This window comes from Copadichromis virginalis, linkage group LG22 (assembly GCF_057382275.1).
Source record: "Copadichromis virginalis isolate Kocher_CV1m ecotype Utaka linkage group LG22, C_Virginalis_male_GT1.1, whole genome shotgun sequence".
Taxonomy (NCBI): Eukaryota; Metazoa; Chordata; class Actinopteri; order Cichliformes; family Cichlidae; genus Copadichromis; species Copadichromis virginalis.
Window position 1 is genome coordinate 23,830,948 of NC_140638.1, and position 21,788 is coordinate 23,852,735.

At 40.0% G+C, this 21,788-nt stretch overlaps 1 protein-coding gene across 1 annotated transcript in view; it reads right to left on the minus strand.

The window, feature by feature from the left end:
* The window catches only part of csmd2 (CUB and Sushi multiple domains 2), a 280,093-nt gene that overhangs the window by 120,884 nt on the left and 137,421 nt on the right, over positions 1-21,788 (minus strand). The window contains exons 8-14 of the mRNA XM_085446711.1: positions 20,759-20,836; positions 16,841-16,928; positions 15,823-15,947; positions 12,069-12,190; positions 8,243-8,346; positions 6,307-6,419; positions 78-260 (exon numbers count right to left, since the gene is read on the minus strand). Coding sequence (XP_085302837.1) covers positions 78-260; positions 6,307-6,419; positions 8,243-8,346; positions 12,069-12,190; positions 15,823-15,947; positions 16,841-16,928; positions 20,759-20,836 — 813 coding nt within the window. The remainder of the gene's footprint in view (positions 1-77; positions 261-6,306; positions 6,420-8,242; positions 8,347-12,068; positions 12,191-15,822; positions 15,948-16,840; positions 16,929-20,758; positions 20,837-21,788) is intronic.

Here is a 21,788-nt window from a genome sequence, read left to right on the forward strand (position 1 = left end):
CCTGCGAGCAGTGTTTGATTCATGCACGTGTGCGCAAGGTGTACGTCGAATCGGAGGGGAGTCGTCCAGTAACTTACAAACGCAGCTGGGTTTCTTAGCTGACCACTGGTTGTTCTTCTGACAGGTGATGTTCTTCTTCCCCACCAGCTCGAAGGCAGGCAGACACTCGAAGTACAGTCTGTCCCCGTGACGGAAACCTGTCCCCTCCCGCTTGCCGTAAGCTGGAATTCCAGGATCTCCACAACTGCCTTGCTCAATCTCTGCGCAGGTGGACGTAAATACATAAGACAGAACAATTCAGCAAGCAACAGACTTATGCAAATTTCTGTGTCATGCAGAGAAAGATGAATTTGTGGTGTACACAGTACAACTACAGAGAGAGAGGGAGAAAAAGCCTGCTCTGAGATGGTTTTGCGTTTCTGTTCTGTTCCCTCCTGTTGGGGTTTGTAATGTTTGATAGTTTTACTATTGATCCTTGCGAGTTTTCTGCCACATCTGTTCACCTAATCATTATCCTCAGTATATATGGCCCTGTTTCTGTCGGTCACCTGTCACATTGTACTCTTAAAAAGTAAAGGTCTGACTATTCATTTAAGTTTTTATTAATGTAGTTAGTAGACCCTAGCTTGTTCTTCCTGGGTATGGACTTGAAGTCTGCTAATGTACTTGTCTGCATAGTTTGCGTTTGCTGACTGAGCTCTGTGTATGACAACTACTCGGATGAAAGATTTGGATTTTACTTTGTCGCCCTCTGGAATCTGAATCTGGATCCTCTTCCTCATGAAACTACAACAGATATGATTATAGCTCCCATTGGTTTGTTCCATCCATCAATTTTCTTCCGTTTATCCAATTCTGGATAAACGGGGGGGCTTAAGTCTATCCTCATCTCCCACAGTGTTGGGGAGTAACGGAATACATGTACCGCCGTTACGTATTTAAAATACAAAATATGAGTAACTGTATTCCGTTACAGTTACCGTTTAAAAAGGTGGTATTCAGAATACAGTTACTTTGTTGAAATAAATGGATTACACGGCGGTACTTCCCTGTTTCATTTTGTCGCGGGTCAGGACTGTTTGGGTTTTGTTTGACAGCTACATTCTGTTGTTCCAGGCGGCAGCGTTACGGTTGCCATGGTTACAGGGCGACGCTCTCTCTCTGCGACTGCGTGTTTCCTGGGTGAGAGAGCGCCTTTTCGTTGTTGTTGTGCTAAGCTAACAGGCAGAATGCTACAGGCATAGCTCTAAAGAATGTAGCATCATGGGCAGTGTAGTCCGTGCTGCAGGGAGAATGGACTGCCATACACGTTATGTGTCTGTGAGCGCGAGGAGGGAGAAAAAGGGGAGTGGAAAGGTACGAGTTGTCATCGAGGAAAAACGGGAGCTGGAAGCATGTAAATATAATAATAACCACTGCAGCCAAGAAGAGAGCCTGACGAGCCCAGTTGTAAGTAAGCTATTAAGACTCAACTGTACACCGTGTTCGTGTTTTCCTCCGAAAACAATAAGTTCCGTTGGAGCAGCCTTTCAACGCCTCTCTCTGTCTCTCGCAAGAAAAGTTGACCCACACAACAAAGTAAAGCTATTGTTCGGCTACGAGCCGACAGGGACCCCGCCGTATTAGTCAGAGGTCCCTTTACTACAGTTCGGAGTCGCGGACCTTCAGTAACAGTAATGAATCACACAGCAATAGTACATTCACGTTGTTGTAAAAAGCATGATAATATATTAAGTAATCCAAAGTATTCAGAATACGTTACTGTCATTGAGTAACGTAACGGAATACGTTACAGAATACATTTTGGGGCATGTATTCTGTATTCTGTAATGGAATACATTTTAAAAGTAACCTTCCCAACACTGATCTCCCATAGGGCGAGAGTTGGGGTACACCATGGACAGGCCGCCAAGGCTGTCACAGGGCTGACACAGAGAAACAGACATACATTCACACACATTCACACCTAAGACTATTTTAGAATCACTAATCAATAATTTAGAATCAATCATCTCTTTTGCTGAAAGAGGAAGTTTGTAAAAATGGTGATTTGGAGTCAAAATAATGGAAAATACAATGAAATACAATACAATGCTGCTTAAGCACCAACTCTCCGATGGACCATTGCAACAGCACATTCCCTGCCCCCTTTTCCTTGCAGCGGAGTAGCAAAATACATTTTTAACTCACGGGAAACACTGAAGGGCACATCGCATGGAGAATAAGAGCTGCTCCACATTATCTGCATCAAGCATTTATGCAAAAGTGTCATTATGGGAAATGCACTTGTTTACCACCCACAAGATCAATATGGATTTAATCTCTGCAAATTCAGAATGCTGATAAGTCCGGGCTTTGTTTCAGATAACGCAGTTTGTGCATAAACCTTCACTGACTTTGACGTTTACCTTTGTTGACGCCAACATGAATGAACTCCCTGTCTCTTTATGCACTGTTTTCCACTTTGGTCTCTTTACTGTGTCTTTATTTTCCTAAACTATTACCTTCTAATCGTGTAAATCTCCCAAGTGCTTCTCCCTCCCCCCACTGAAAATGTACTCCTCGACTTACTGTGTGACAAACTACCTCGTTCGTGTTGGGAGCTGATGTGAGTACTTCACGACTCGTGCGCAAAACACACCCGCACCTCTGCGACCACTCTTCTTTCTTAAAACCAAACACGCCAATTTCATTATTGCAAGATTTATGCGGCCGCCTTCATTCACTAACTCTTTTTTTTCTACTTTTCTCAGGTCTTAGATTGCAGATGGGAATGCTGAGGCATCCTATTGAGGCATCTGGATGGGGGAACACAGAGAGCGAATAAGCTCATCCATCCAGGAAATGATGGCAGGGCCTAATACGATTTTAAATCGCACCGGGGGTGATGCCGGGTATAAATCCATACTCAGCCCTAACGATGATCATCATTTAGAACACATATTTAGAGCTCACTGCTGTTTGGATGTATGGCTGTCCTGAGGCAGCCTCATTCACAAGACAACTCATTGATCTTACGTGGAAGTCACCTTTAAAAGGGGTGGTGGGGGGGATGCTGAAAGCAAGTTTTGAGGTGAATCCGAGAGAGAATGAGAGAGAATGGAGGATAAAATGAACCGAGGGAATGACAGAAACCAGATCTGAAAGAGCAATCCAGCTGTTACGCAAACACAAGAAGCAAACACAAACAAGATCATGCAATCACTTGTTCGTCCCTACACCCGTAGGCCTCTCTGCCTCATGGGTCCCTCTAATTACAACTTTAGGAAAAATTGGCTTAATATATAAGAATCCTTTGAAGTGTGTGTGAGAGCGTGTGTGTGTGTGTGTGTGTGTGTGTGTCTCTTGTTTAAAACATATTTATAAAAGTGTGTGTTGCACATATGAAAGCATCTTGTACACAACATACACAGGGTGGTAAGTGAACGAAACAGCTGCTGATTCTCATGAATAAGGGAAGAGATGTAAGGGCGTATTTGTCGTCCTTCCCTGACATTCCAGAATAATCCGGGCACGTTAATGGGACTCAAATTACTGTCAACAGCTACACTGCAATCTCCTAAGGCCTGGGATGACAAAAGGACTTTATTAGTCAAGTTTATTGGTATAACCCAGTACTGCACACAATGTCTCAGTGGGCTCTAAAGGCTCTCAGTTCCACTACTGAATCAACAGTATTTAAAGTATTTACAAAATTGCAGTCGCATTTAAAAGTGCATGAAGATAATGGTAACCTTGCAATGAGGCGAAAATTCAAAATTCTGTCAACAGAGCTTTCTCAACTGCTGCTTTGCTAACAGATGATTATATCCGATGTTTAATCATAAACTGTTAGTGCCCTGCACAATGAATGGGCTGGAGTACTCAAAATACAAATGACATGATGCTTTGCCCTCAGTGTTAGCCCATTGGTGCGTTCGTTTGCATCTGGATAACAAGAAGTTCAAGTGTTTCATATCACATACCCTCAGTTGTCAGTATAAAGCACGACAGTGGTTGGGTTTTAGGCTCATTTGCATTAATACTGATTTTCTTTGCAAGCGCTGCATTTTCAGAACAGACAGAGCCCACTGCAGAGTGTGAGCAACCCACAACGTATGGGTAAGGTGGGAGTGTGGGTTCTGGTATGACTGTGTTTGCAATTACACTTGATGATCAGGCTTAAAATACAAGTAATTGAGAATGCAAATTAGATTTTGGGTGCTCCAATCTGGGAGGTGAAGTGGTTCAAAGCGTTTCTTCCCCTTCATTAAGTAGAACTCATTGTTTTAATTACACTTTGGTTCAGCATGCTGCTCCACTTTTGCTGTTATTTTTACTGATGAAAAATAAGCATCTGTGGGCAAGGGAGAAGACTTGCTGTGCTTCTGAGAGGCAAACAGCGCACTTATCTAGAAGAAAAACCTTGGCAAACACCCAGTACTCACATGCTTTCACACTGGAAAACAGAACGCACACATACTCATTCACAAACCCACACTTGTATCTGATCTTCAAACACGCGTGCAAAAACACACATTGATCTATTGTTAAAGCTCACACATACAGACACATAATTACACAGAGATAGACGCACTGGTATTAGACAGTAGGATGAATGTAGCTAGATGACCCACTGACTGTTTATGACCAGTTTAGTGAACGCAAATATGAGGTCTTGAAACAGGGTTGTTTTTTGTATTGCAACATGAAGTACACAGAGATCAGAGGGTCTAAAATTTCATACCTTGTTATGATTTGAATACATTTTATTCTAAAAAATAATATATTATATAACTATATCAAAGTGGCTCCATTTTAATAGCATTCTTCTAGTAGCATTATCGTTATCTCTCCTATGCTCCACTATGTGCGACACGGAGCTGAAGGGAAGCAGACGTGACATGTAGCTGGGGAAATAGAGAGCAAAGGAGAGAAGCAAAACAGCAGTAAAGACTCAAACTGAATTAAATTGAAAAGAGGACACAAACATCACCCATAAACTACTCAAATACTTGTTTGCTTATGTGTGGTTAATGTTTCTTTTTAATTCTTTGTTTAGTTGTGTTGCTGCCTGAGAGCTCCAGACTCTACTGCCAAGAGCCAAGAACAGAGGCACTGAGATCGCACACAAAAAGGGAGACTTAATTTTCTCCTATAGTTCCAATTACTCTTCTTTTCCTTTTTTTGTTTGTTTGTTTGGGTTTCTTTTGCTAGATATCATCCATATATTAGTTGTGTTCGTGATATGACAGTATTGTGGTTGGCACCATCGCCTCACAGCAAAGAAAGTCCTGTGGTTGAATCCACGGCAGGCTGGGGCCTTTCTATGTGGAGCTTGTATGGTCTGTCTGCAAACTCTGGCGTCCTCCCACAGTCCAAGGACATGCATGTTGGGTTAATTGGTGATTCTAAATTGGCCGTATGTGTGAATGTGAGTGTAAATGGTTGTCTGTCTCTCTGTGTCAGATTGGCGACCTGCCCAGGGTGTACGCAACCTCTCGCCCTATGACAGCTGGGACAGTCTCCAGCCCAACTGCAACGCTGAATTGGACAAGTGGAAGAAAATGGATGAAATCGATGTCATATTACTGTTTAAAGTCTCATATGAGACAGATACATAAACTCCAATGATTATGTCTTTGAAGCTAAACTTGGGATGACACATACTGGGAAGACCAGCAGCCAACTGAAGAAAAATGTGTTATGTTTGGACATATGATAGTTAGACTTGAGCGGTGAGTCACAACGCACAAGCGTAACTGATCAAAAAAGAAATCCACTCCTATTTCAAACTGTAAAAGGAGAAAGTCGAGATTTAAAGTCTAACTATAAAGACTGCTTTTGCTTTTTAACATCAGTGTACCACCGCACCATGATGACTCACTGCAAAACCACAAAAAAATACTTTACCATTAATATGACTCCCCTTTGATGCTACTCTTAAGATGATTTAACCTCCTAGGACCTGGCGTCCACATATGTGGACATCACATTTTTCGATGACTAGACCGAAATACTTCATTTTTCCCTACAAGGGCCTGATATCCACTTACGAGGACATTATACTGCCACTGTTCTATCGAAATTTAAAACAAATGTCCTCATATGTAGATCTCATTTTTGTCAGAAACAAAAATCAAGTAAAAAAAATAAAATCGGGTAATTCTTTGTTTTTACATTCATCGGGTCCCAATCAACACAAATAGCAAAGAAAAATTTAAATGCATGCCATGAAAGAGTTCGGATCTTAGTAGGTTAAAGTTAAACAATCCGTTTTAAAATGCAGTTAATGAGCCAGAACCAAAATATATACAGCAACCTTACCTTCATAGGACACCTTGAAGCCCAGCGAGCCACTGGTATCATCTGTTTTGAAGTTGAGCCACATCTGATGACTGGTGCTCACGACAAGGTCTGGAGTAGTCGAACCAGACAGACTATAAAGCAAGAAAAGCCAACATACACCTTATAAAAAGACATTTCTTTCTGTTGAATATTCTATATCTTTGTGCAATTTTTTAATCAGCAGTAGAAGTGCTTTAGCTGTGGACTTGTCATCACCTAGAAAATACAGAGAGACCTTGTTTTTGCTAAATCATTACACAAATTAAGAACTTTACAAATTTTGTAAGGAATTTTAAGCTAAGAAATGTTTTTATCCTATCCCAACACTTACATTCAAAATAGCAGGAGACAACAAAGTGCAAAATGAATGCAAGATCAGTCAATGCCACAGAAGTAATTTAATCTCATTTGAATAGTAATTCCACCCAACTCTAATTAGGAAGGGTATAGCTGCAGAGTAAGTGATTAAGGGTTCTAATTTTAGTGACAGAACATGTAGGATGGTGGGATTGCTACTAGTGTCTGGATAGATTTTTGTTCTCTTTTACAGCCTTTTGGTAATGCGCTGAATGTCTGTGAACTCCTAAGCACTTGTGAGAGAAAGTATAAAATGCTGCGTGTCTAATGTAGCATTAAAAAGCTTGTCAAAAATAATAGACAAGGCTATTATATAATTTCCACCCAGACAAGTTATATCAGTATGCTAATAATTTCCCTGTAAGCTAATCACTGTCTAGAATACTGTCCTTGTTGATGACCTACTTTATGTTTTTGTGTGTTTTTTGTTATCGTCACCACCCTTTTAATTGTTACTGTTAGATCCAAAACAAGGACATTATTTCCCTTATGGGAAAAACTCTTGTCGCATATTCACTGCAATAGTTTCTTTCCATTCTAAACTGTCAGAGCACAGTGTCTTGAAATGAAAAGAGTGGATTTGATTGGTTGTGACTAACTGCCTATAAAGCACATTTATGACTGTGCTGCACTAAGGTTACATGCCTCTGACCATAAAGTTACAAAAAAATATTAAATAATTCCCTACACCCTGCACGCGCTCGGCTGCACCACTGATTCTCAAAAAATATAGTCCTGAGTTTAACAGTGCTGATAGCTGCAGTATATTCTCCAGTACTAAATTGTTCTAGTTTGTTTGTGTGCAGGAGCGCAAAGACTCAATTACTCTCTCTACTTTTAAAGCATAAAGAAGTCCATAAAGGGGGAGGAGAGGGAGGAAAATCTTTAATTGAAGAGATTAAGCCATATTCAGTGTTTGTCCTGTGTGTGTTGTTGGTGTTTGAGCAAGTAGACAAAAAAATATGAATGTGAGGATGATCTCACATCAGTAACCCCTTCCTTTGCATACTTCTCCCTCATTTATCTCCAACCTCCCCCTCCCGGTTTCCACCCCAGCTCGGCAGCCTTGCATAAAAATTGATCTATAAAAACTTTATTAAGGTGGTAAATTTCGGCACAATTAATAACAACATCCTGTGAATTGTTATGGAGCATCTGCTAGCGCAAACTCCATTAGGGGGCATCAATATGCAGTTTTGCAATGCTGCGCCACATGGCTGTGATCTTGTTTTTAACAGTGAAAAGAGAGATGATTGACAATGTGGTGCGACATCTATTTTTCATGCCCTGCTGCATCAGGTGGTGATGAAATAAAAGAGAAACCGTAGGAAAAAAAAGGGCTGGAGGGGAACAGGAAGACAGATGGGTGCTGTCGGGCGCGGGGGGAGGAAGAAAAGGCGAGTGTCCCGCAAAGGTGAGGAGGAAAGAGAGCACGAAGGCAGAATATGATTACCGGGAACATGACTTGCAAAAGTGAAACTGACGGGTAGCTAAAAGAAGTTAGGGAACAGAGGGTAGATTAAAGGCAGGAGAAAACGAGGTCAAATGAGTCACTCACACGTGGAAGATGGTCTTCTGGTCTCCCACTACCTCGCCGTCTCCAACCGTCAGCGTGTCGTAGCCTCGCTCCAGGTCAAAATCTTCAAATGTCAGCTTGATCACCTAGACAACGGAGGGGACATCAACGAGACAAATGAGGGAAGCAGATGCTTAAATACTCCCTGAACCAAATGCAGAGGAGAGATCTCTTCCCATCTGTGACTCCCTTTTCCTCTGTTCATCAATTTTTTTTATATCTGTCCATCAAACTTCCAGCTGTATACACTGTAGTAGTTTTTTTATTTTATTTTTTTTGTTATTAGAATTGTTTTCTCCTTTAAATCTCATACTGTGTGACCTAACAGCTCGGTATTGGTATTTTGCTTCTGTAAGTGTTTACTGCGTCTGCTGATTATGAACTGTTTCTCACTAATCAAATATCTGATTGCCTGCCAGATGGTCTGCACGACCTTCACTCTTGCCGATCATGATAGCAGCTTTCAGATGCCTTCGTGGGCTATTACACGTGCCTCTCTATGCATACATATATATATGGATATATGTAATCCAATAGGATCCATTAAGGCAACAAAAAGACTTTGTTGCAATCTAGTGTATAAATCTTTTCTATAAAACATAAATCATGATTTCTTTGAGTGCAATTTTAGGTCTGCGCTGCAGCTGAAGGATAAATCAAGATAAAAACAAGGAAACAATAATTGCGTCCTAGCCGAGGCAAGCGAAAGGGGTCAGCTCTAAACATACAAACAAAAACGGTTTAATTATAAACGTGCAGAATATTAATAACAAGGGCAAAAAATAGAGTGACAGAGGAGGCTAAATAAAAATAAAAAAGCCAAACAAGGAAAAGTCTTTGCCTCCTAGTTTAAATTGGCTGCCACTGATTTCCGCCAAATTCTTAATGTTTTCAGAGGGCTGAGAGAGAGCAGGGCCTAATGAAAAAGCTTATATAAATGCAAATTGCATTCTGTCCTATGTTAAACCTAGTTCTTAATGAAAATTGCCAAGGTGGAGAGGAAAGATTGATGGTGTGTAGGCAAAATAGGTCAGATCGCTCGATAAATAGAGTTTCATACCACAAACTCATCTCCCATCTGCCAGCCAACAGGTGAGGTACAGAGGGGGTGAAGATAAAAAAGAGGGAGAGAGAGAGAGCACAGCAGCCATATTGTGAAAGAGTTGTAAAAAAAAAGAAAACTCATCCATAGTGAACAGCTGAAGCAACTTCAGCAACGTAAAACCATGTCTCCAAAACTGTGTAAAATGTAAATATTAAATGAAATAAACACTCCTACAACTTCAAAAGTAGTTGGGAAAAGACAACAAAATGGAAAAAATATTCAATCAGTTCCATGACAGCCTATAGAAAATGGCTGGATTTACCACTAAGAAGAGTTTCTGATGCAATTGTTTTGAGGATTTTATCATTTGCACTACTTCATATCATGCGAAGATTTGGAGAATTCAGAGAAATCTCTATACGCTTGAAAGAAAGCTAAAAAACCAATATTGTATTGCCGTGATCTTCAGGCCCCGCAGGCAGCACTGCTCTGAAAGGAGGCGCGACTCTTTGAAAATCACTGCATGGGCTCAGATACACTTCTGAACACCATTGTCAGTGAACACAGTTTGTTTCTGCATCCATGAAAGCAAAGTAAAACTCCAGCAGGCAAAGATAAAACATTTAGAAAATCATGACCGTTGTGTCCTCTATACGGGGGGATGGGATGGGGGAGGTGTCTGGCTCATCCTACACAGCCCCAGGATTTGTGATGCGAGGGTATGCGGGGTGCATTACTGCACACGGCATACCCTCACATAATTTAAACATCTGTTCATATACCATTTATTCTGAATGATATATACACGATTTGGCGCAACATATGCTGCCCACAGATGATCTCTTGCAATGAAAGCCTTGCTTGTTTCATCAAGACAATGCCAAACTGCATTCTTCAAAGCAACAGCATGGCTCTGCAGTAAAAGAGTCCCGGTTCTAAACTAGCCTGCCATTTTGTGCCAAATGTTCCAATAAAAACATTTAGTTAAAAAAAATCCTATCATAAATGAAATCCTATTGTAAGCAAGACTGGGGACAACATTTAGTTTTCTGTTCTGCAGCTGCTGGTCTAGAATATTTAACAGTATTACATAACATATTAGCTATTGTAAATACTTGAATAATCCGTAGGCACATATACCTGCCACTGTATCCAACAAGGTTGAACTAAGCATTATATATAGAGGGCACAGTTAGTTCATCTGTGGACTGGAAGAAAACCTTGCAGCAGCTCCGTTGCCTGTATTTCTGCTTCTGTCAAGTCAGCTGTAAATCCCTTGTAAGTCTGCTGCTGTGACTTAAGTAAAGAAACCCCAGCTCTGAATGTCTGCCCGGACACTGATTATTTATTAAACTATTACATACACCCTGCTCCTGGTAAATACTGCAGCATCCTTGCGGGTCATTTTTCCACCGCAAACCAGACACACACAGTTACATGCATAGGATTTAGGCAGTAATGACAACATGAGAGTGCTTTTAAAAATAATATATATTTAAACGAGTTCATTACCATTATAAGTAGCATATTAATAAGAGAAAAATCTCATTTCTGTGGAGATCATTTGCTTTAAAAGAAAAAAAAACATGACCTGTATTCAGTCGATTTTTCAAAGCACATTGATTTGTTTTACGTTGTCTCAGAGCTTTGTCGGGTCCAGATGATAGCTCTGTGTAACTTGGTGTAAGTCTGGGAAGTTGGGGCCACTTTTTGGCTTTTTCTGGCATAAATGGATAAACACATGAAGACTGCCAGCTTCAAACAGCTGCATTTAGTATCTTTGGGAAACTATGAAGCAGCACCACTTGACAAAAACCCAAATTACTTATCATGTCATGAGGCTGGTAGGTCTAGCAGAGCTTTGTCACGGCTCGCCCACCCCCCTTCAGACTGAGGCTGTTCTGCCTCAGTCTGCTGGCTGACCTAACATTTCTGGCTGGGCAGGAATAGAAGCCCATTATGTCTCTAAACAGAAAGAGCAGTCTCTCTCCATCTTCATCTGAACCAGTCACAGAGCAAGAGGCAGCCTAAAGTACTGGTGTCTGTTCCAGCAGGCTGCCTCCTGGGTATACCCAAGGGTGTCAGTGTTTGTTTGTGTTTGTATACATGCAAGCAAAGGGTGGACTTTTGTGGGGGCATATTAGATCTGACTCCCCGTCCTCCCTTGCCTCTCACCTTACATAGCCTCTCTTCTATCCCGCGCAGTGGAATAAGAGAACGGATTTGTAAAACCATTTTGTTTGAGTTCAGAGAAGGATATTTGGCAGGATAGCAGCTGGTTGGCCTTGAACACTACTCCAAAGTCAATGGTCTGAACAGAATGGCTGTGACACTTTCATGATATCCTCCAAGCATGCTCTCAAAACCTCTCCATTACTCTCCTGTCCATTTTACTCACTCCTTCTCTCCCTCACCACAGGTGTTTCTAACAACTCGCTTTGTCTTTTGCTGGCTCGCTTCCAGTGCTCTTTCCCCACCTTTCATTTTCCTTATCGCTCACATTTTTCAATAAGAAAGCTGCTGTCACATGGTGTGTTGAACAGCCCCTAAAGTGTCCTGTAGCAATTATCAAAAGCATAAAATGAGTCATCTGTGTCAGAGAAGCGCTTCCTCTGGAGCTCCTCCCTAAAAAGGTGCAAACTCATCAGGCAGCTGGCAGCTAAAGATACCACTTACGGCACCGCTGGAAATCTGTGCTTACAGCGGCAAAGCAAAATTAACACCCTGCATGGTTGCTTCAGTTCCGTGTTTAATGGCATTTACCTTAGATGTGTCTGTCGCCGTGATGACCCAAGTGCAGTTGGCGTTGTTGTCATACTGAACTGGGTAGTTCGGAGATGTGATGACACCACTGGGTCCTCTCAACTGGCCTCCGCACATTGGTGCTAAAAATCAAGACAGAGAGGGACACATGTTCAATGACAGTTTAAATACGTACTTTCTGTTCATAAATCAGAGAAGATAAACTGAATGTTGTTTGCCTTTTGTTCCATTCTTCCATTCATATGCTTGCCAAATGATGACTGTAATATTACCAAACACCACTGGCTAAAATAAAGCCCCCAATTTTCAGTCAAGTTCTTGTGTAATTTGGCAGACCTTCACCTTTTTCTCAAGTGTCTTCTTGACAGCCACCCTCCCACTGAGATCATCTCTGATGAGACTTCACCAAACAGCTGATGGGTGAAGTGAAGGGCCAGATGTATCTCTCAGTTCTTGTCAGGTCTTTGCTCAATTCCCCCCCTTTCATAAGGACATGACTTTCAGATACTTTTTTATCTGTCTGACTTGTCTTTTGTGCACTACTTTTCTTGTTTTTAGTTGTATTTTAGATTTATTTTAACTAAAAAACGAGAACAGATTCAGTCTTTTTGCTACAGAGGCTAAATATACAATTTAAGATTGGTTCATTTACAGTTACATATAGACAAAAATGAAATAAAACTTTCATTTTGCATTGTGTGTATTTAATAGTTAACTGTTTTTTTAAAAATGTTGTACAAATAAGGTGTCTGAGCCCCATTTTTCTATTCTCCTACAGATATTCTCCTTTTTAATTCAGTCCAGCTGCTGCTAACAGCTGTGGTTGTGATTGTATAGGACAAGTGCATTTGTACAGCTCGAGCATATTTCCTTCCATTTTACATGCATAACTATACTGGATGGATGTTAGGCTTAGAGCACCGCTAAAATACAGGTGACCTACTTTGGATATTGCGCCTCAACACATCCTGTGTAGTCACAGATGAAGCACTATTGACGCTGTTGCTCCTCTGCCAAAGTGCTGCATGCTCTGCCTCTTGCACGAGCACAGGAGGCGAGCAGCACTTTGAAAAGATGAAGATGTTTGGCAAGTGATTGGTAACGATAACGTGATAAAAAAATTAACATGAAATTAAAAACCACCGTTGCGACAAACTCCAGGGCTCCCTCTGAATACTCGACTTGATTTAGTGTGGCAGTATGAAAAAAGCAGACTAATGAAAGACTCAATAAAACACGTTAATCAGAGTTTTACCAAAGGTCTAAAGATATACCGGAGTAAGACTCTTTTTATAAATACTGTCATCTTCTGTAAATAACACATTAAGGAAAACAAACTTGATGATTTCATACTTAAATAAAATAACGAAATGCGACGAGTGCTGCATATCTACAGGGAACACTGTCAAATAAATGCAAACAACTAATTATGAATCAAATAGCACAATTAGATATTCTGACTGAAAAGAGTAGATGAGCAGTTAGCATACCAAGCATCAGAGTACAAGGTGACTTTCCTACCCGAGGGTGACTGCTTAACACAACTATTAAACACCCTTCAAACTGAAGTACTTTAAGAAAACAGTGTGTACGTGTGTACATATGTGAAGGGGAACCTGAAAGTACTTGAAAGAGCTTTAGCCAACTACCCAGATTTTAATGGATTGTGTCTAAGCGAGGTCCTTTGGGTGCTCAAGCCCCACTCCGTGGCTCCATGCTCCACCCCTCTCACCAAATCACCCCTATTAAAATTTTAAAAGAACTTTGGCGAAGTTAAGGGGTGAGTAGAGTAATTAATATGAGTTGTGCTGACAGTGAGGGTGACCTTAACGAAAATAATACAGCAGGAAGTCTACTGAAGCCATCACATTCTCTCCAATTTCTTTTTTTTAAAATCACAGGGATCATTATGTCTGATACATCCTACTCTGTGTACTTTGCGAGAGACATGAAAGTGCAGTGGGCTAAGCGGCAATCAAATCTGCAACGGAAAAAGAACCGCAGCTTGGTGTGCGCAGGAAAGGAGGTACGAATGAAAAGGGAACCATGAATTTTTTATAAAGTGAATGAATCTGCACCCAGAGATGAAGTTTTTTCCTGTGCTAATGATAGTGCTGTTCAATTTAATGATGACTAATGCTAATTTAGGATACAGATCTTCAATTATTCCTAGATGATGTTTAATCTTTATTTAAACATGGGGAGCCAGAACAATGGCACGGTCCCAAAGGTTAAATGAGGACGATCGAAAGGGCAGTTACACTGACTGACTGTCGATGTAACGTCAATGTCTCTTTACACACACACACACGCAGATAAAGAAAGACAATTTTTCTTCTGACTGATGAGAAAGAAATATATACCCACTTTTAATACAACTTTTTAATTTAATGTTTTTGAAGCAACTATGAAATGACATGCAGCTTTCCCATTTAGACGCCACGTCTTAGGTTGTTTCGAGAATCCTTAGACTTTGTGGCGTAAAAGGTCTAGTGACAAATTAAAGGAAAAACTTTGGTAGCTCTGTTGTGCTGTGTGAGGCATTTTGCTGGCATTGTTCTGTTCAGCCACTGCAAATCAATATTCTCTATCTTATGATGAAACATTTTTATCTTATTTTCTGGGAATGAAGACGCACTGAATGTTCATGAAAAAGATGTGAATCATCTCCTATGCCTTTCACAGCCACCGGATCATCACTCAATTGACCACGTGAGAGAGATTTTGTACGCTTTAGATGCACAGCTATCATTAAAACATAAAATGCGGAAATATCTGTGAAAGAATGGTACAGTTCAATATTGATTCAAAAACAGTTCTGACCCTGTCTGTGTATTGCCCGTAAGATACTTTCCATACCGGCATAAACCTACTCAAAGTCAGGGGCGTAATTTCCAGGCGGGTTAGGGGAGTTATGACCCCCCCCCCCCCCCAATAATCAGACCCAACCAATATAACCTCCCAATAAAAATAAGAATTATCTTCCATAAATAGGCTGTTTTTTCTTTACTCATTTCAGGTATTACTAGCAAAATAGTTGCATGTTTATTCATATGGGTATTTACCTCCCCCAATGTTCAGCACAAAGTTACGCCAAAGCAAAGCTGAGATTTTTATCGTAGATTATAATTTATAAGATTATAATTTATCTTAGAATAAAAACAAACTCAAAGCAACTAAAGGCTGGAGACACCTTGAATTAATGAAATATTCCCAATTTCACAGTTTGCTTTTATATTTACAGGAACAGTAACAGATTTAAATATATATATATATATATGATGGTAGATTCAAGTTACATAAACAATGTTTCAATAAACGTATACCCATCATTGATTGCCAAATTAATTCTCATCAAGTCATCTTATTGAGTGCTGCATGTGAGATGAAAAATGAGGGTAACACAAGCAGGAAATATATATATATATATATATATAAAGATCTCTGATCCCTTCCCCGGCCTGTCACAAAATGGCCACAGGTTAGGAAAACATGATTGATGGACAGCACTTTGCCAGCATGGCTAAACAACAGGAAGCGAGAGAACGCCGGCCAAAGGTCAAAGTCAGGCCAGTCACAACATAATAGTAAATACTGAATCATGATACGGAGAGACCGAGCACCTATACAAAATGACAGCAGACTTGCCCACAAAAGCGACTTGAGCACTTGAGTATGAAATATAAATAGAGGTCACACTGAGTCTACCTCCATTACACAGGTGAAAAGATGAACAAGACACGTCAATCCTTACCTCTGCAGATGGGCCGATCGTCACTCCAGCCTACGTAGCTGTCTGTCACTCTGAGACAAGTGATGCTCTTCGAGCCCTGCAGTTCATAACCCTCGTCACAGGAGAAATGCACTGTGGCTCCTCGCCTGCAGTTAGGTTGCACACAGAAAAAAACACACAAAAAAGCACGTCAGCACCACAAACCCTCCTGGTGCAATTCACCATTCAGCAGTGGGTTTGCAGATGAGGTATAAATATAAAGAAGAAAAGTTTAGTGGGAAAAAATACACATTTGTTTTGCCTTTCCGCCTGTGATTTCCCATAGCGAGAGATGGATGTTACCCATTTGTCTGTGTTATAGCTGACCACTGATAGGGAAAATGGCTTAGACAGGAACAAAACTCCATGATCCCACTGGTAACATTTGTTTCTCTGTGCACATTTCTCTATTTGGTTTGGTTTCTGGGGCTGTCTATGGTGTGGCATCAGGTAATATGGTGGGTGCATGCTGGAGAACAATAGATGATTTGGTTTAGATGATTTAAATTCAATTCAATAAACTTCGTGAAGCTAAAACATTAATAAAGATCTAGGAGACTGAAATAAGGATAAGTCTGAATTTTGAAAAAGGCATGATTAGCACTGCAGTCCTAATATTGCAACGTTCTCTGACTAATGTAGATTGTTTCATTATTAAAACAGTAAATTTTACTGACAAACTAAATTGAGAGAAAAGAGGAAAAAACTCATAATTTAAAGAACCACTGAAATCAGAGAACTGGATTACATTTTTTGTACAAGCCATATACATTTCTAGTGTAGGGAATAAAGACAGAGATAAAGCCTATTAGGGTCAACTCATGACTTTAAGGACAGTAAATAACAGAGATGAGAGTCTTTGCTAACCAAAACCTATTTTCTATGATGGCATTGTCTCAGTCAGACAGCTCTTCTTCAGGAAATGTTAACCTATTCATCTGCAGATAAAGTTATATTTTCTCTGAATATACTGATGTACCTGCTGGTTTCTGTTTTTTACCTGAAGTCAGAACCTTTTCTTTTTCCTCGATCTGGAATCCCAGGATCCGGACACATGTTGTGGCCCTGTGCTACACCCATCTGAGACACTGACAGGCAAAGACAGAGATAAAACATTAAAAAGATTCTGACAAAATCACAGGAATGTACAAAAATGTAGCAAGTGTCAGTGAAATTAGTTACTCAGCAACAAATATGCTTATCATTTGAAAATAAATGTTATCCTTGTCCACGGTTCTTAAATTGTCTCAATGGGTGCAAAACTGGAAAGTGAAGTGTAACAAGGGGTCAAGTAAACATAGTGAGCTGGGAGAACCCTGACTGAGCAGGATGGGTCAAAGTTCTGTTGGGTCCACTGAGCGTGACACCTGCTCATTGGCCAGACTCCAGGTCTGTGGCAACGCGGGACAGAATTTCCAACAAAGGTGAAAAAGGCTATGTTAATAGATTATTGTTAATCTTAAGTGATAACTGTTTAATAAACAGGAGGACAACAATGTTAAAAAGTCAGGGAAATTAAGCCTGTATGTAAATATGTGCTTAAATGTCAGGCTTATGCACATTGCACATAATGCTTTTAATCTTATCCAATTAAAAATAAATCATTAAACAAATACGCTATAAACTATAAAGAGTCAATGCAAAATCTGAGCAGTAAGCCAGAAAAAATCAAAGATTAAAGAATAAATAAGTAACACTTGAAATTTAAATGAAAAATCTAAAAGAGGTTGAAGCTATGTTAAAGTATAACAAATACCAAGAATGCTGCAGTTATTTATGTTACAGTTCTGTGAGAAAAAAATGAAATATTTTGAACTTTATTTACCATAATGCTTGTTTTTTAAATACATACTCCCAGCAGTCAAAAAATGTAGAAATGCAAAGTGAAGTACAGTAAGGTAAATTAATACAAATTGAAACATAAGGGTTAAAAGCAGTGTGGGAGAAAGAAGTGGCTAAAACAACAGTAAATGGCCTTGAGGCAGTATTGAAATTACCACCTCAAGGCTCCTCTTTTGTTCAACAGGTTGTTATTAGATCCTTAAACATCCATCTCTGTGTCACTCTACACAGGTGACTCATAGCTGTCACGTTGCTAACGTTACAGATATTTGAAGAAAGCGAAATCGGTTGTCGCATAGTGAAATCCAACACACGATGAGAGGAAGAAATGGCAAAGAAAACACGGCCAATGCAGTTACTGCTCTCCATTTGCAATGTGAAGTACATCTCTAGCACAGACTGTGTGTCTTTTTTGGCTATGGCACTTTTGACAGTCAGCAGTCACTCTTGTTTTTCTGGCCAAAGTGTAGTGCAAGAGAGAAACCTTAAAATGACTTTGATGATGTGAGACAGGCGTCTTCTCAAAAGCCTGACAGATTAGCTGATGAAACAATAAAGTAGGTTTGCCACTGATGGAATTCAAGCAGCATATTCCGAGTGTCTATATGCTTTCTGGTATTACACCTTGAGTCACTTGTGTTAGCTTGTAGCTGAGCTGATGGACACTTGTCAAGAAATTCCTACATGTTATTATATTAAAAGTAGTGCTGTCAGCGTTAAACTTGTTAAAATGACTTTACTGCCATAACCGCATCAATGCTGCAAATCTCCGTTAGCAAGTTAACGCGGATCGCCCCGTGTGTGGGGCAGCACGGCGCTAACATGTTAATGAGCTAACCGCGCTAATCTGCTTAGATGTGCAAAGGTTTCAGCTGAAGGCACTATATGCATCTCCTTGCTGGTGCAAAAATATAATTTAATACCTGACAAAATCGGGTTATCTTTGGCATATTTCAGCTTATCGTGATTCAACTTTGATCGTCTGTAGACAACGGTGCTTGATCCCATGAGTTAGGTGCTTGAACGATTCATAGGCCAATGTGAGATGACTTCATAAAGATAACACAGAAAATGAGTTAAAAAGCAGCCAATGTTCAAAGAAAAAACTTAAAAGAGCTTCAGAAAGCCTGGAAAGTTTTTTTTTTTTTCAAGACCACTTTAAAATTACAAGTCTGGATCCTTGGAAGCAAAATATGGAATTGAACTATTAGGGTGGCTCGTGACTTTCTCATCCTTACAAATTTCTTTGGTAACACCTAACAGTTTATACAAGTAAGTAATTATGAACAGCAATAACTTACTTACTAAACTAATACGTAGTACTAGCCCGTTAGTGAATGATAAAAAATACTCGAGAGAATTTCATCTAAAGGTTACAAATGGGCGTAAGGCGTTTGAACATAGTGGACTGCACAGCTGTGTCAGCATATCCACAGCATATCCATTCATCTTCTGGGAGGAATGTTTAGCGGTTATTTACATTAATTCAAAAGACATTTAGCATATAGGCCTAAGAAAAGAGGCGGCGAGGCAGAACCTGAAAACTTAACAAACAAATTCCAACTTGAACAAAACATCTTAGTGCAGAAGAGAGAAGAGAGTGTGGCTAGCCCAATTTGGAGATGATAAAATGTTGCTCTGTACTCTTCTTTCCTGGACAGATGGAGTCCAGTAACTCCTGAGGACACTTTTGCAGCAACAACTGGTCATACATATAACTTGTCAGCTTTCACAGCAGGCAGCCAATAGATTTCTCTTTCCACAAACAGCGTTAATATATAACAGCCTTCCGAGCCTTTTATCTCGAACATGACGTAAAATGAATGACAATCCTATTTTTGTGTTTGTAAGAGAATTTACTATGAACAAACGATTACACATTTAAACACCAGTTAGCATACCTACTTTTTCCATCTGGTTTTGGTTACAGTGCATGTGTCATTCTTTAACTGTGGCCTGAGCTGACATCAATAAAAAGCTCTACAATGTACCCCTGAATTTGCAAACATCAAACCCCAAATAGTCTCCTTTAGTGCATCATTCGATTTTCTTTACGGTTTTCGGTTTCAGAATTATATGACGGAGTAACTTATTCAACCCCGTCTTCATCTCCGCTACAACTAAAAAGATGAACAGCACAGCTCTCTATAGCACTCCAGGCCAAAAACAGTCGGATATAAAATCGCGCTTTATGGACAAGACCTTGAGCAGTATTAGGTGACATTTTTAATAAGTTTCAGGTCAAACTCTGACACGGAGGGGGCAGTAAAAACTTACATCTATTCCACTTTTTCTGTAACATTTAATTACAGTTTTAAAAAATGTTTGATGAGTGGAACCTGGGGTAGTAATGAAGTTGAAGGCAGTTAGGTATCCATTGATGCCTGTATTCAAAGCACAGGCTTGCAAGGCTGTGCTTTGTTCCTAATTTTAATGACTGGGCGTAGGCACAAAACTCCCTAAGCATTTCAATCAGGGAATATGTGCTAAAAGATTGCAGGCCTATATTTTTACCTTTGTGCTGGGAAAAACAAAAGACTAATGTTGACTAATTGTTTTATTGTTATATTTATCAAGTATTCCCTGTGTCAGATAGCCAAGTACAACAAACAGCCTGGTAGTTGTTGACTACTGTAGACTACCTTTTGCATAAACTAACAGGGAAACTTTTTTTCTGTGTGCTGTGTCAGCCTTTAGTTAAGCTGTCAGTTACTGTTAATGCCTACCTGATCATCAATAACAATGCAGGTTATGTTCAGCATGCCCATGTGCGTGTGAATGTTTTCATAATGTCGTAATAATGCAGTGATGTGAGAAAACAGTGGTGCTGGTGGCGAGGGAGCACTGCCAGCCCTGACTTTACAATCATAAAGACTTTGAAATATTGCTATAAGCTCACCCTTCTTCATCTTAATCTTTCCGATGCCAAATTATAGATGTCCTTTATGATAGATAGACCTAATTCCACACTTGCATATACTGAATACTTGTCCGGGGGACTTAACACAGTGACCAAATATGCAAAAAAATATCTTATGGTTGTAGAAAAAAGGGAAAATTAAGGGCTGTAACTTACACACTGATATCTTGTGGTGGTTGTCTTTGCTGGGCAACATCTTCACACCTCGGGACTTAAGTTCAGTCATCTTCTTCACTGTAGAGAAAACATAGAAGAGAGATTGGAGGGACATGGCAGAAAGTGATGCCCACGTAGTTCAAAAAAGGCACTGCAATTATGTTCAAATCAACATTTGCAAATCAATTGTGAAACTAATGAAACACTGTAATGTTAGAGAAAGAAGGTTCTGGTTTTAAGGCTCCTGGTTGTCTTTTCCCTTTGGAGTTTCATGTTCTCCCCGTGCCCATGTGAGCTTCTCCAGCTGCTCCGCCGTTCTCCCGCACCCCTAAGACATGCTTGTTAGGTTGATCGGTGAGTCTAAATTGGACTTGGTGGGAAATGGTGTGGAAGTGGATGTGAGAGAGCGTGTTTGGTTGTCTCGCTGTGTCAGCCCTGTGATAGACTGGCAGCCTGTTCAAGGTACACCACATTTTGCACTGTGTCAGCTGAGAAACGTTAAAGCTCCCACAGCACAAGATGATAATCAGAAAAAATGGATGGATGGATGATAAACTTTTAAATCTAAAAATGACAATAAAACTGAAAAGACCTAGAACACAGATTTATGTTCATTTATAAGAGTCACACCTCTTACAGTGGTTTATATTCAGGAAGCGATTTTGATTTGATTGTGGAAAAAAGGGCTCTTAGCATAACATCACTGTTTCGTTAACAGGATGCAAGGGCATCCGAAAACACTCTTTTCTATACAATAAAAAGATGAAGTTTAAATGGTTTGAGTTTGGTTATAATTGCAACGGAGATTAAAAAAAGGTCATCAGAAACAGGAGACTTGTTTAAATGCATATTTATTCACCAATTTTCAAAAACACTATCAGTATTATCTGAGCTCCCCTTCACAGTCGTCCTGTTTAATTAGTTTGACGGTCCCTGACAATGGAACTTCACTTGTTTTCCAAATGTGTTTTCATCCCTTCCTCTGATTCAGCTGCAGTTTACTTCAAAGCTTATCTGAGTCATGTGTTAA